Here is a 15,542-nt window from a genome sequence, read left to right on the forward strand (position 1 = left end):
TTAAAAGGGTAATACTGATATCCTACTGAAACGAGATGTTTTCAACTTTTTTCACATTAAGCACCAATTAAATGCACATTACTCACTGTACACTGTACAGTGCTTTTTCTGTTTCATGTCTCTGCATCGCTCTTCTGGTAGGGACCAAATGCCTATGCCTGTCCATCTGTATTCATCTTTTTTTTTACATGGTGTAAGAATGAAAAGTTTGATTTGAGGGTAGCTTGGGCTAGTTACAATCATATGCACTTTTTTTCATTGCATAAAGCATGCTGATTTGCTCTGGACTCTCACAGGCACAAATTATTTCAGTAGACTCTCAAAATGAGACAGATACTAGGCAATCTGAAGACAAAATGATACACAACTTAATAATTCACAACACAGGTCCAGCAGCTGATAGGCTACTGCCCACAGTTTGATGCCCTGATTGACCAGATGACCGGCAGGGAGACCCTGTACATGTTTGCCCGGCTCAGGGGTGTGCCTGAGAAGAACATCAAACCTGTGGTGGACGACCTGCTGCAGGCTCTGATGATAGAGGAACATGCCGACAAGCTTACCAAGGCTTACAGGTGATATATAGTTTGTTTTACAATCAATTCTCATAGTTTCAAGGTGACTCCAGTTCATAATCTTTTAAATCTTAAAATGAATTTGAATGTCTGACTAAAAGTGTATAATTTTGTAAGAGCTGATTTAATCATCCTGACATTTACATTACCAGCCATGGGCCAAATAGATTAGCCTATCACACTTTATCTTAGTTTAATAATTGAAATACATGTAGGTATAGGAAAACGTGTGCTACCTATTGTAAAGAAACAACTGGATATGCTACTTAACGTAATAGTATTTACTTTGATGAAAGATAAAGTATTTCTTAAGATCACTGTTTCTAGGTGACTGTAGACATTGAAACCTTTACATAAGATTTTCATTATTAACATATATAACTTGTGAAGTTACCACAATGTAATACATGTATGTATCTCACTATTTTCCAGTGGTGGCAATAAGAGGAAGTTGAGCACAGCCATTGCGCTGGTGGGAGACCCTCCCATTGTGTTTCTGGACGAGCCCACCACGGGGATGGACCCTGTAGCCAGGAGGATGCTGTGGGACTCTCTGTGCCAGGTGCGACAGGCGGGCAGGTGTATCGTCATCACCTCTCACAGGTGAGTTGGGAGATAATGGTAGTCAATGGGATGACATACCACCATAAATCATCATTGATTTTGTTCAGGTGTCAGTCATAAAAAAACAAATAAGTTGTCTGTCCAGGCTTTTAGCCAGGCACGCATCCAGGCGTCATTTGGACACTCTAGACGCCATAACACTGGAGAAAAGAGCCTCTGACAAGCATGAAATTCTGATTGACCAGGGATGCCACTAGGTCATTTGTGGTCAGTCTTCTACTCTGACCTCTCTGACAGTAATTTTGTCCCTCAGGATACTTTTGGAATGCACCGTCTTAACTTAAAATTCTCAAAATCTCTGCACCATGGAAGGTGGATGCCCCCTGACCCCCCTACAATAGCCGCGCCTATAAGACTTACATGTACCACGACTCACCAAGAAATGTGGACCACCTGTAATAATATCCTAGCTAAAAGCCTGTAGCATGTAACAAGTATTGACATTGAGAATTTTACTTTTTTTTGTTGAAAATGCTAACTCTGTGTACTATACTTTTTTCAGTATGGAGGAGTGTGAAGCCCTCTGCACCTGTCTTGCCATCATGGTTAATGGACAGTTTAAGTGCCTGGGCAGCACCCAGCACCTGAAGTCCAGGTTTGGGGAGGGCTACATGCTTATCGCCAAGGTGGCCTGTAACACACCACAGGAGGAGAGACAGAACATCTTGCCACTTAAAGACTTCATAGAGGAGAACTTCCCAGGTACTGTTTTTTTTGTTCAAATCGTATTGATTGTAATACCTTAAGTTTTCCTTAAGATAGAGTCCACATTTTATATACCTTGATCAATCTTAGATTCATTAGCTTAAAGTTACTTTTCATATCTATCTCATCATCACGGCACTTTCCCCCACGGTTGAGGATGGGAGGGAAGTTCTAGTCATCCTGCAGGCCCTTAGGTGGCTACGAAGATCTGTCTACGAAAGATATATCCCTCCTTCACACATCATCACGTTACTGTAATTGATGTTGATATTATACATTATTATACTGACATTTCCTCCTCCATCCTATGCTATAGGGAGTATCCTGAAGGACGAACACTACGGTATGGTTCACTACCACGTCAAGGACCGCTCCCTGACTTGGGCCCGGGTGTTCGGCACCATGGAAAGGGCCAAGACCAGGTTTAACATCGAGGACTACCTTGTAAGCCAGACCTCACTGGAACAAGTGTTCCTCAACTTTGCTAAGTGGCAGAGACAAACAGATGAGTAGCTGACAAAAAATATTCAAAACAGATAAAAGCAATGATAGTAAAATGAGCCACTAATGCCTCGAGTTTATTACTGTTGTTACATTTCAAATGGAAATTTGTGACTTTAAACTACTCATCTCAGGCAGTGATCAATTTCAATCAAAAGAAAATGATGAAAAAGTAGCACTGTGGGGAATGATTTGTGCTTAAATGCAATACAGTACACTATTTTCATTGGGAATAACAGGCACCACAGCAAGCATGCACAAATAAGGTTTTTAAGACATAAAACAACATATTGTATCACTGAATCTTGAAGAGTTTTCTAACCACGTAAATGGTCGCACTTTAAGTACAACCGAGTATAATGTTATATGGTCCAATAGACATGGGAGTGCATGGATGTAAAACAAATTGTTGCAAGCCCACTTAGAGAAATGTTGACTATTTGGTCCTTTTAAAGTTTAAACCCCTTGATCTATAATAAGCTGTAACAGCTGCAAAATTTTTTAACTTTGTGTAATCTGAATTTTTATATTGTTTATAATCTTATTTTAGTCTAATAGTATGTAATGAGTACAATCAGATCACCGCAATGTAAGTTGACAGTACAATGTTTTTAAAAATGTAGATTTCTGTTTTTGTGGTTTTGATTTGCTAAGCAACAAAAATGCAGCACCTGATTGTGTACATTTACTTCATGGAGTGACTCTACTTAGTGGGGTTAGTTGAGAGTAGGTTTCTCAACAGTTGTAACATTATATTCCAATTTTGTTAAATTCCATATCCATACACAGTTGTAACAGCCTAGTCTTGAGTAGTGTATTTTACTTAGTAGTGTTTTTGACAAATTTGAAATTCCCAAATTTTCATTTCAAATTGCACTACAGCTGCTATCATACTTTAAGGCTATCAACTTTTCATAATTAAATATTCTAAGTCATGTAATGTTTTGACCTACAATTGGGTTTGCATGCACATATGCATGTAGCCTGTCCTGAATAGATTAGAAACGTATCTATGCCTAAGATGTCCGTAATGTAACAGTGATGTTAAGAAATGACATACTACAGATGTACACATTTAAATTCATAGTCTCCTGGTGAGGCTCATTTTAAGGTGTAAATAAAGAAATTGATCAGAGAATGCATTTGATAAATACCTGGAAGAGATTTAATGACAAAGATGTACAAAGTTCTTGTTCAGAATATTTGAGAAAATTTATATCAAGGTAATAAACCAACAGGTTGAAATGTACACCTTTTGTCTGTTGACTTATTTTTAAAGTAATTTAAAGTAGTTTATAATGACATTCATGCAACAGTGACATGTGAAGGGAACTTAAGATACTCCAAGGACGTTATATCACACATCCTTGGATACTCTGACAAGCTCCTATTAATAATACATTCAGTCTTGGACAAAGGATGGAATGTCTTTAGTTATGTTTTTTTAGACAATGAATTAGGGAGCCACGGTGACTTAGCATACTGGTGCTCATGAAATTACAGAAACTGTGCTACTGAGGCTATTTTCAAAGGCAAGTTCACTTTTTCTCTCTACAGACATACAGAAAACTCTCACAAGTGATTGTTCTGATTCCTTTTAGTTTTAGTAAGGTAACAAGCCTATAGTCAGACTATCCAGTGCATCATGAATATCAATTCCCCTATCAGACAATTTTGACTATTTGTGGCAAAAGAGTGCAGTGTGGCCTGACTCAATCAGTTATGCTTCTCCATTCAATTAGAAATACAGCCCTGGAAAGCAAATTTTGTCTACATACAACAAGAATCTGGCATTATTTACATGGTCAATGTAATATAGTTGGAAGAGCTCAAACTTACAGTGCATAGTAAAGATAAAACATCTACATGTACAAGCAGTCCAATGCTTCTATAATTCTATCTATGCTGCCTGGATTTCAAATGTCTCCACTTCCTCCCTGAGATGGTCGATGAAGTTGTTGATCTCGGACACGCGGTGACGGTTGCGTTTGACCTCCTCCTCGTTGTGCACGCGCTCCATCAGCGCTGCCAGCCAGTTGTTGGCTCGCGTGATGATGTCATCCTCCTTGTTGTCGATCTTTAGCAGGTGGAGATCATGTGATGCACCTACTGCGTTGGTGATGGTGTCTTTGTCCACAAACAGCTAAGGGCAGAAAGGTCATCAACGAATGTTTATCTGATATCCTGTGCCTTACTGATTCACATGTTTTTGATTGGCTTGAGGTGCCTTCTTTGATTTTTATTACAGGTGCCTTACATTTTGCAACTGTGTAAGTCCAGAATACGAACTCATATTTCCTTTATAACTTAGCCCAATTCTATCCTTAGAAAACTTAAGCCTATTGGAGACGTGGTTAGGTGATTGCAGATATGATATTTCTTTGAGATAATAACTATCTGTGTCTTTTTTTTTAACTTTAAATTTACAAAATCAAAAAGATGTCCTACCATTCTGACATCATCAGGCAGTTCATCATCCAGCTCATTCTTCACCATCTTCTCCAAGGTTACTATGGCAACCTCCAGCAGTTTCTCATTGTGCGTGTTCTCAAGGTCACGGCACTGAGAGATCGTAAGCTTAGGTTAAGGAAATGATAGTTTTCATATTATGTATAGAAAACATATTGAATAGTCTTGTGATTTGTTTTCGTAGCAATCAATGTGTTCAAAAACTAACCTAGGGTATAGTAGAGTGGAGTAGAGTTCTTCTGGCACAGGTAGGAAAATCCAGTTCCAATTTAGGCCACTCTTCAAAACCTCTACTAGTTATTCACATTGATAAAAAACTTTTTCAGAAATTGGTACCTGGTTTTGTTTGTATTGCACAGTACATGCACATCCAGTAATGCACATGTACAAATGTATGTGACATCAGGTGAATTCACTTCACAGATTCATTTTAACTGTAGACAAAACAAAGACTTGCAAGAGTGAGGACTCTGTACAAATGAAAGGATATAGTGCTTGAACATTCTCCACAAAGGTTGACACCATATCAGCCATGTTCCGTTCAAACTCCTTGATGGTATCCTGAAAGGGCACAAAGAAAAATAGAAGTTAACAAAAATTGTAGCTATAGGTTTCGTCATCCTTTATTGATACAACCTTATAATTTACATAGCAGTGTAGCTTATAATAAGTGTCTGTCTTGTTTATTAACTTCAGCCTCACATTGAAAGGTTAACAGGATAAGTTACATATATCCAGTTGCTTGTCAATGATTAACATTTGTATTGTGTATCTTAATCGAATGTCTAAACTTCATCAAGAACATAAAAGATGGTGTGTCATAAGCCACACTACAATCAATAATAGATACATGTAGTTTATCTGGCAGTAGCATGATGTTCCAAAATAAAGCTCAGAAGCTATGTGCTCAACTGTTCGAATGGTAACAGTGGTGTTCAAAGGCTATCAAGCTGGCCATGCCCTTTGGCATATAGCAGTTAGCGAGTTGGGTTTGTCTCCGGGGGTCAGGAGACTTTCTGCTTGCTTCTCACAGTGTCATACCTCTAGCTGGTCCACCAGCTGCATCTCCAGGGCCATCAGTCCATCCCATAACTTGTCAATTTCCTTGTTGTGCTGCTCCAGGGAGGTGTCGATGTGCGCCTGGTCACTGCTCTGTGCCAGCTCAGTAAACAACTGCAGAAAGTCAATTGTCGTATACAATGTATATGTCAGTCAGTAGATCTAGAAAATCTGCATACAATGCATTTAATTAATTGGGGTGGGCAAACTACTCTTTCTTCACAGCCAGGGGCTGAATTGTGAGGAGCATAACAATTGGCTGGGTTAAATTACAAGTGTCTGAAGCAGCTGCAATTCGGCACTAGCTTAAATGTACCGCTTTTGTGATGATGAAGATTTATATGTGTAATGCATAGTTGGTACTAACAAAAAACATCTTGTAAAGAAGAATTCACACACTTAGCTAGCTACATTTAAATATGATCAAATAATTTGAGTTCACCCCTCTTTAACCTACAGTGAGGAAAACAGAACTATCATGCTGACTGCACCTTTCTCCGATACTCGTTGAAATCGTTGATTTTCCTCATGCCCATGTTCCTGTTATCCTCCTTTGCTTCGTCCACGGCAGTCTGGAAGCCGCTGACTTCATCCCCACGTCTCTGGTGTTCCTTCAGACCGTACTCAAATATCTGCTGGCAGATAGCTGTGTACTTTTCTTTATAGGTGGGGCAAGAATTAAGGAACAAACCAACAAAAGTGGATTCTATTTTGTCTCCTAAGAAGTCGTTTAATGACTCAGAGTTATCTAAACAGAAACAGAAACAGTAGCAATGCCCCCTTCCTAAATCTTAGCCTGGTATCCAGCTGTATTATAGCTCCTGAGTCTCTTTTGTCTGCTTGGGAGCTGTAATATGGCTGGATACCAAGTTCAGATTAAATCTTGCTTGAATTGTAAACTCTATTTCTTGAACCCATTTTAGGCCAAGAATGTCCTTTCACTTTTCTCCCCATTTAGAACTGATATACATTTTGCTAATTGGTTGAATGTACATATACATGGCCAGTATCTAATTCTACGTTAACTTCACAGTAGTAAAGGATATCCAGTGAGAAGTTCATCCACCCCTGGGAGTAGAGCCAGTTTGGGGCCCTCCGTGTCATCTGCAAACATGGAGTCAAACAGAGCTGAGCCATTCAAGTTCTCCACATAGGCACCCTGAAAGGAGGAGGGGGATAAAAGAACTGTCAAAGTGCTGAAATGTCTGTTGTTATTAAGGATTTCTGTACAAAGAGGACACTCAATTTATTCAGTTCAAAAAGTTCCAATAAAATCTTATGTTGTGTTACAATGAAACGAAAGTAAAAAGATATAACTGCAGTGCTGTGCATGGGTACATATGTATGTTCTTGAGTTCACATTGTATGTAACAACGAGTTAAACATCAGCATGCTACATTTTGTATGACATTATTCGCTGAGAACCAACATATAACAACAGAAAAAGTGGTTCTAATACATATAACTAATACACTATACCTGTACTACTCAGGTATAACCACAGGTATGAAGTATACTTTTCTCTGACCTTGTGCAAGTTGAATTCTGTTTCCTTTGCCTCCTGGTCCTCAATCCTCTTCCTTGCTTGTTCCTCATTGTGCTCCAGTTGCTGGATGGGATATGTGTACTGCTCATTGGCTGCTGCCCTCTGTAACACATGGTTGTAATTGGTCATAACTCAGGTCTTGTGATCATTTGAAAACTAACTAGAAAGGCCGACATTTGCTTGAGAGCAAATGCAGCATATTTCAGCCATCTCCCTCCCCATGCAACAACAGACTATTCCAAAATCACCCATGTGCAAGAATCGAACACTTTTGTTTAAAAGTCACTTCCACTAATGACACTTAATGACACCCAAAAATGAATCTTACAAAATTCCTAGTGCAAGAATGGACTCTTCCAGTGCACCCCATGTGAATTTGCACAATAGACCAGTCCAGAAATACTCTCACTGAAAACATGGTCAAGGTTGAACTAAGCAAAAAAGGCATGAAAAGGTAAAATAGACCAGTCCAAAAACACTTCCACTAAAAATGGAATATTGAATTATCACCTTTCTAAAACTAAATTTGAAAACATCCCCATGCAAGAATGGACTCTTTTTGCGATGCCCCTATGTAAAGTGGTGCAGTCCAAAAATACTAAAATTGGACTTGGACGTAATCACCAAAGTCCCAAAAATGGAGTTTAAAAATCCCCCCATGTAAGGATCGACTCTTCCAACACAACATCTTTAAAATTGCAAAGTTGACCAGTCAAAAAATAACCACACTGAAACACTTTGACATATCAAATCACCAAAGTCCATAAACAAATTTTTAAAAAATGCCCCCCTCCATGCAAGAATGGACTCTTCCAGTACCCCATGTAAGATTGCAAAATAGTCCAGTTCAAAAATACTCCCATTGAGAGACATTATATAATCAACAGTCCAAAGATGAATTTAAAAAATATGTACCCCCTCCGTGCCAGAATGGACTCATCCAGATAACACCGGGCTCACTGATTGGCTGCCAATCCCCTTCGGGATGTTGACTCAGGCTACGTGATTGGTTGCCTCTTTAATCAAGTTACTAGTATATATAGACATGTGCACATGCTGTCTTCAGGTGAGAGAGGTCAACGACCTTGAGGTCGTTGACCCTCTGGCCAGTGGAGAATTACTAAAAAAGTACCCAAATATATCATTTTGAAGTGGTTTATGCCAGAAATTATACATGGGTCATTTGAATGAATATCTAGTGCACCTATTTACCAAAATGTAGGTCATTTGGTTACAAGACCAGGGAACAGGAGCCAAAAGCGTACGTTTTTGGTCAAACAATGGCCAGAAAATTCCAAAATTAAGCATTTTGTTGTACCGTATGCCAAAGGTGTCAATGAATTCATGTGCGCATATGTAGACGGCACTCCTATACCAAATTTCAGGTCATTTGGTTGTAAAATGGGGGTATAGGAGCCAAAAAATGTCATTTCTGGGGCAGAAAATGCCAAAAATGCCAAAATTAAGCACTTTGCTGTACCGTATGCCAAAATTGTTTTTAGAATTTTGTGGGCACAGTGTTCTCACCAGGCCTTTTCAGCATAGCGGGCCGATACGCTGTGGGCTGGAAAAATGACGCTGTAAAAAGCCCGCTACGCTGTATTTTCACCCAGCGTAGCGGCAAAAAAATGGGGGAAAACTGGAAAAATACCGTAGTAAAAATGCGAAAGCACGTGCCAAGCACGCGCCTCCGCTGTTTCAGGAAGTTTCAGCTCGAAGGGAGGTGTTTTATAGCACCCCGCGTACCGCTATCTCGCAGCCCCCACCCAGGACCGCCCCTTTGCGCGGCGTGCGTTCTGTACTGTAAACAGAGAACCGGCACAAAACTTGTAAAAAGTTTCGGTTCAAGTCCGGTTAAAATCGGAACGGCAAGAAACGCTTCTTGGACTTGCACAAAAATAGCACTTGTATACATTCCCTTTTATGTTGCAGTATACTTGTAAATCATCTAAAACCTTCCAAAGATCGAGAAATTTGCGTTGAGAAATGACGAAAACATCGTGCGTGCATGCAGGCAGCTAGCGGTAATGGCGGCGAAAACATCGTAAAATCTCGCAAAAAATTCTCGCGAGATCTGATGCGTCTCTGTGACGTCAGGGGAAGCTAGCGATCTCATTGGTTTAGGATAAACAACAGCAACGACCGCCATTTTTAGAGCAAATTTTACCGTATTTTACCCCGAAAATTTCTGCCGTTTTGGAGATTTTGCGGGCCCAAAACTCATATCAAAAGGAAGCAAAGGTATTCTTGTTGTTTTTACGTCCAACACCTCTTATGTGAACGCATTATTCGTCCGCCGATCGCGAACTTGAAAGTCGGCCGGGGATTCCCCGTGCCGAGCACATGTTTCTGCGTGTTTTGTTCTGTTTACGATGAAAAAAAATACGATGGAAACAGAGACTGTCAAAGTTGTTTATCTAGAAAAAGTTGGTGGCAAACCGGACAATATTTATGAGTACTGTTGAGCTGAGTAAAGTTTGTTGTTTATGAGTTTTTAGTTGTCTTTGATGCTTTGACTCAAAGTATCGTTACGTCAAACTGCTACAATTATCGTAGATATGCCCCTAAAAACTGATACAATAAGCCTTCTGAATAGCCTAAAATGCAAGAGCTTCCGGGGGGCTTCGCCCCCCTGGGGCCCCCCACCGGGGCTCTGCCCCTGGACCCCGCCGGGGGCCTTCGGCGGCCCCCGAACCCCTGCCCGACGCTGGGAAAAAATCCTGGTGAGAACACTGGGGCATATGATCAAGGCACCTCTGTACCAAATTTTAGGTCATTCGGCTGTAACACCAGGGAACAGGGGGGCAAAATGTACATAAAAATTGCAAAAAACATGAATAAAATCATTTTAAAGGAAGATATGAAAAAAATGAGAAAAAAGCACATGGGTATTGACCCATTCTACCCTTGTGCCAAATTTCAAGTAATTCGGTCCAGGAACGACGGAGTTGAATCGATTTGAAGATTTGACAGGAGAAAGAAAGAAACATTACGAATACAATATATTTCACCATACCTATGGTATGGCTGAAATATAAAAAAATATCCAATACTCATTGTGATTGGTCATTGGTGTTTAGATGATTTCTTTAGGATGGTGACTGTATAGCTATGCCTAAAATTTACTATATTCCTGCATTTAAATGCTTAATCTAAAAAGAACGAAAAACATCATCCACTTTTGCAATTTATTGAAGTTATTACAGTTACGAGGGGCGTGCAATTAGTAATGGTCCTGACCCATTTCCCATAGCAGGAGATTAATGAAACTTGGCACAGTTATTAGTCTTTCTCTTCATAGGAATCATCCAGAGTTATGCATTTCTCCCATCGTTTGATGCAGCTCTGGACACCGATTTTGTAGGACACCCCAGGTTGGTCCTCCAACTGATGCCTCATCAATGGCACAAGAGGGACGACCAGGTCTGGGAGCTGTTTCCACAGACTTCCAGCCACGTTTGAATTCAGGATGCCAGCGTTTTACAAGGTCATATGATGGGGCATCATCACCATAAGTTTCATTTATTTCATCAAAAGTCTTCTTTGGTGTGCGTCCTTTCAAATACAAAAACCGGATCACTGCGCGACACTCAACTGGTTCCATTTCACACCTGGTCCATTTCGCACCTGACTAAGTTCAAACACCAGTAAATCAGAAACCACAATTAGTTCAGAGCTGTCTTTTGCAACATAACCCAAAGAGATATGAATTATTACACATACAAAATTTCATTTAGATCAGACAACTGGAAGTGGGTCAGGACCATTACTTATTGCACGCCCCTCGTAACTGTAAATTCATTTGTTTTTCACAGTAAAAGGGGAAAAGAGGTCTTGCAGTGTATTAACTTTGTGGCTCAAACAATATTCTGTATTACAGTTGGATTGCACATTGGAAAAGTATATTCACTGCGTAACAAATTTGCCGCAGAGAAATCAGTGCAAAAACCATGAAAACGAAACCACTGCAACCGTTTAAAATATCTCTGATCAGCTATATCTTTCTTCAACCACCTGTATGATTCTGACTTACGGTGTTCTCATCAATAAGCCTGTAGTCCAGGAACTGCAGGCTTGGTAGGTAGGCGATCACATAGTGCTTGAAGTTGGGATCATCACAGAACGGGTTCCCATTCAGGTTCAGTGTCTTCAGCTGTTTAAATCTTCTCAGGTAGATCAGCTGGATGACAAAAGTAATAATAATGGTTTTAACTGCATGAAATGAAGATAAAAACATCTGGTTTGGATTACAGCAGCATACTATAATCATTGCAACATTGTGAAGCATTGTTTGAAGAGTGAGGTTGGCTAGAAATATTTCTTTCATTGATACTTGAAATTAGTAACTCCTTCTACCCCATAACATATTTCTTAGTGTATACAAGACATTCAAGCCATCGAGCAACAATGGAAATTACACTATCATTATCAAGAGTTACTTTATCAAGAGTAGATACATGTATCTGTATCTGTATCTATATAGCCGGTATAACCGCCCTTCGGCGTAACACACCAGCTTCGCAGGCACGCGGCGCGGCAGCAGCTGGTTATATTACACTGAACGACTCATCACACCTAACTTTTGCACATCTATATGCAAGTGTTCTCTGAAACTATCCAGAGAAGACGCCCCTACTGTGCTTGGTGATAACATATTCCACTCTACAATAGTTCTGGGGAAATAGGAATTTTTGAACACATCAATCCTAGGTTGGTAACTCTGGTACTTGAAAGCATGACTGTTTCTAGTTCGTTTTTGAGCTGGTGTTAGATACTTATCAGTCGGTACGTCCACCAGTTTATTGGTCATTTTGTACATCATACAAAGTCTGGACATTTTCCTCCTGTCTTCAAGTGATGTCCACTGCAGATCTGTTTTCATTTTGGTAACACTAGCATCTCTGCTGTAGTTGTTTGTACAGAATCTGGCAGCTTGGTTCTGTACCCTTTCCAGTTTATCTTTGTCTTTCTTTGTATACGGATCCCATACTGTTGCAGCATATTCAAGATTTGGTCTTACCAGTGACGTGTATGCAAGTGATTTTACCCTGGCTGGGCATGCCCACATGTATCACAATTGGAATGTAAATGTCTGATGTATCAGTTTCAAACTTTTAGACTTCAAAGTTTGATGATATAAAATATGTAACTAATCATGTTGAACTTGCATACATTTTCCAGCTGGTCCAGCTCATTGTTGCCCACTGACAGGACATGCAGGTCCACCAGGGCATCCATGTTCTCTATACTGGAGATCTTGTTGTTGTACAGGGTCAGGTCTCGGATCTTAGTCAGCTTGTCTAGGCCCTCTATCACCTCAATGTTGTTGAATGAGAGGTCTGTGTGACATGGCAAAGAATAATCTGTGAGACAATACATTCTTTACCCTTCTCCCTGCAGCCTACGTCTATAACCAACAGACACTTTAGTGTGCTTAAAGTAAGGTTTAAGTATTGTTTACATGTGGTACTCAGAGAATTGAGAGAAAGCAAACTATGGCACCAGCGTTGGTTTTCCTGGTCACTAAAATGTTTAAAAGTATGCTACAAAGACAATTGCTCCAAAATTCACAAACTTTTATCGAGCCTGCTTCACAATAAACTTTTCAATGACATATTTCACAAACCAAACAATAAAAAATAAGCATAACTTCTTGCCATGATGCCTTGGTTAATGTAACAAGTTTTTCTTGTAGCCCATTGTTATTGTTTTGGGTGTTGGAACAATAACATGTTAACTTTAGTCAGATACAACAGGTGTAATACTGACCCAGCCAGACCAGGTTGACCAGTGCATCCATCCCCTCGATCTTCTCTATGATGTTGTTGTCCATTTGCAGCTTGGTTAGACTGGTGAACCTCCACAGGTTATCTATCTTCAAAATGTCTGTTGGTACAGAAGTTTGTTTGATAACAGGTTAGCATAATATGTATACACTCATGTCATATGCTGTAGGCTTCATGCCACTTTTTGTCAAACTCTATTTTTAATGTTATATGTTATATGTGTATGATACTTCATGGTACTGTAAATACATTAATTTTAGTTCTCTGTGATTTCATTTATGGACTACCTTTATATTTTGTGGTAGGAGGGAAATGGTGTTTTTGTGGTGTTTGAAGTTCTCAGTTTTAAAAAATTCTGCAATACAGTTAGTATTACAAAACACTTTTTTGCTAGGTTATGATTTTGCTTTATAAGAAACCTAAAACTGTGAAAATAAAGCTATAGCGAACATTTCATTACATCTTTTTCTGATGGCTTTTGACTTGGGCACTCACTTTTAAAGTCTAGCCTGAGAGCCAGGACATCTGCAAAGTCGATGCCCTCTTGTTTGGCGATGCGACCAGCCTCGTCCTTTGGACCCTGCTCCTCCACCGCCTTCTGCAGCATCTCCTCATCGATCACTGCTGGCTCCACCGTGTCGTACAGCCGGCTCATGGTGATGGCGTCTCCGAACACGCACTAGTTCAATTACGGAACTCCTGCAGCAACTTTGGAGAAAAAAGGAAATTTTAGCACTGTGATCATATTTTCTCATTGGAGCAATGATACATATTTTCATTGTAACTATGAAAGAAGAATGTATGACTATGAAGAGAAGTGAGGAAGATGAACCGCCTAATGTGTGGTGATTGCCGACCAATGGAAAAAAAGCAGCGAGAGATGAGCCCACAAGAACGAAGCACGGAGAGAGAGAGAATAAAGCACATGTGACCAGTAACCGACTAACCGACTAAGAGACAACAATTGTAACTGTAATATCAGTAACGTTATGCTGTTACTGTTGAAACTTCAATTGTACTTTATGGTATGAAAATTGGCACACAATTGCCTTACCAATAAAACAAAACATCAGTTTGATAAGAATACCTTGGGTTCCTTTCAATGTTTTCGCAAAGTGTGAATTCCCAGTAACTCTATTCAAAATCCTTGTAATCAAAACAAACTATTGGTTTAACGGCTCGCCCCTCCCCATATATGTATTTTGGTAAGAGCTACGTCTGTCATTATGATAAGAAATACCTGGATGACAACCTTATATAGGACAGAGTTTCCTACAAAGACAAGTTCATTGTCAAACCTGTGAAAATAGCTACTCGAGAGACACGAATCTATGAAACTCTGCCCAAATCTCTTCGCTGCCTTTCGACCCACCAAAACAAGTTTCAAAATGGCGCCGTTGTCTAGCAACTTGTAACCTCTGACCTTAGGGAAAGAAAATCTTGTAAAATTTTCAAGAAATTGCACTGCATGTGTACCTACTGATTTGAATTTATTTGTGTTTGATAAAATAGCCTAAACAGCTATAAAAATTTTGTTATATTTTGGCGAGGTTCCTCGAAGGTGCAAAGGGTATGACGTCATTGCCTATATTTACTGCCATTCCCTCCCATCCATCGTACCAAGGCAAGATGTCGTTCTTCGGAGGTAACCCGTTCAGCTCCCAAGTTGGGCAGCAGATAGGTACGTCTTACATCACGCCAGTCAAATTTTCTTTCTGTCACGTCGTACCTTATCATTCCATCTATCTATGTCGTAAACTTAGCGGGCTAGAAAATCATCAGCTATGATAAATTTGAATGTTATAATTGAACAGTCTGTCTGGCCACCTTGCAGTGTTGCTGTGCTTCCGCGTTCGAAACATATATATCGTCAGCTATCAACAGACTGCACTGCCTACTTTTGTGACCAATATAATTTGTCCCTGAGTTGAAGCGTTCAGACTCATGTCGTAATGTGTCTATGGAATCCATCGAATTATATGCTTGTCTGTATTCTATGCGTGTAAGATGTTAAACTGATTTTGACGTAGCTCTGTCGCAGAATTATATTTTGATGTTGCACTGCGTCGGTTAACTTCCGTATATAAGATTATGTAATGGAAATTTTTAAGTTATTTGTTATCTAGAAAAACTGGTATCTTTAACGCCTTGTGACACTTAAGAATCTTTAGAAGAAAAATGCTCCGAATCTCCTTACACCTTCACACCATAGGTTCCCTAATGTCTACTTTGTTTATGCAGTTCATCATTTGACAGTATAAGAAATTAAGTGCCAAA

General features: G+C 39.7%; 3 protein-coding genes across 14 annotated transcripts in view; 2 read left to right on the top strand and 1 right to left on the bottom strand.

The window, feature by feature from the left end:
* LOC118428509 (ATP-binding cassette sub-family A member 3-like) overlaps window positions 1–2,557 on the top strand; it is a 21,186-nt gene extending 18,629 nt beyond the window's left edge. The window contains exons 25-28 of the mRNA XM_035838597.1: window positions 388–575; window positions 1,008–1,178; window positions 1,702–1,901; window positions 2,221–2,557. Of these exons, the coding sequence (XP_035694490.1) occupies window positions 388–575; window positions 1,008–1,178; window positions 1,702–1,901; window positions 2,221–2,417 (756 nt within the window). The 3' untranslated portion in view covers window positions 2,418–2,557. The remainder of the gene's footprint in view (window positions 1–387; window positions 576–1,007; window positions 1,179–1,701; window positions 1,902–2,220) is intronic.
* A 1,746-nt stretch (window positions 2,558–4,303) lies between these two features.
* On the bottom strand, window positions 4,304–14,653 carry LOC118429764 (dynein regulatory complex subunit 3-like; the record flags this gene model as incomplete). The annotated part of the gene is given in 12 exon segments (XM_035840394.1): window positions 4,304–4,548; window positions 4,854–4,977; window positions 5,365–5,435; window positions 5,916–6,047; window positions 6,425–6,599; window positions 6,980–7,092; window positions 7,462–7,581; window positions 11,513–11,659; window positions 12,652–12,818; window positions 13,249–13,365; window positions 13,761–13,973; window positions 14,564–14,653. Coding segments are annotated over 11 exon segments (1,569 nt in total). The 5' UTR covers window positions 13,921–13,973; window positions 14,564–14,653.
* Window positions 14,654–14,799: 146 nt separating this feature from the next.
* LOC118429762 (TOM1-like protein 2) overlaps window positions 14,800–15,542 on the top strand; it is a 20,488-nt gene continuing 19,745 nt past the window's right edge. For all 12 annotated transcript variants that reach the window (XM_035840382.1, XM_035840383.1, XM_035840388.1 and 9 more), the window contains exon 1: window positions 14,800–14,946. In XM_035840382.1, coding sequence (XP_035696275.1) covers window positions 14,838–14,946 — 109 coding nt within the window. In that variant the 5' untranslated portion in view covers window positions 14,800–14,837. The remainder of the gene's footprint in view (window positions 14,947–15,542) is intronic.

The sequence above is a fragment of the Branchiostoma floridae genome, chromosome 13 (assembly GCF_000003815.2).
Source record: "Branchiostoma floridae strain S238N-H82 chromosome 13, Bfl_VNyyK, whole genome shotgun sequence".
Lineage (NCBI taxonomy): Eukaryota > Metazoa > Chordata > Leptocardii > Amphioxiformes > Branchiostomatidae > Branchiostoma > Branchiostoma floridae.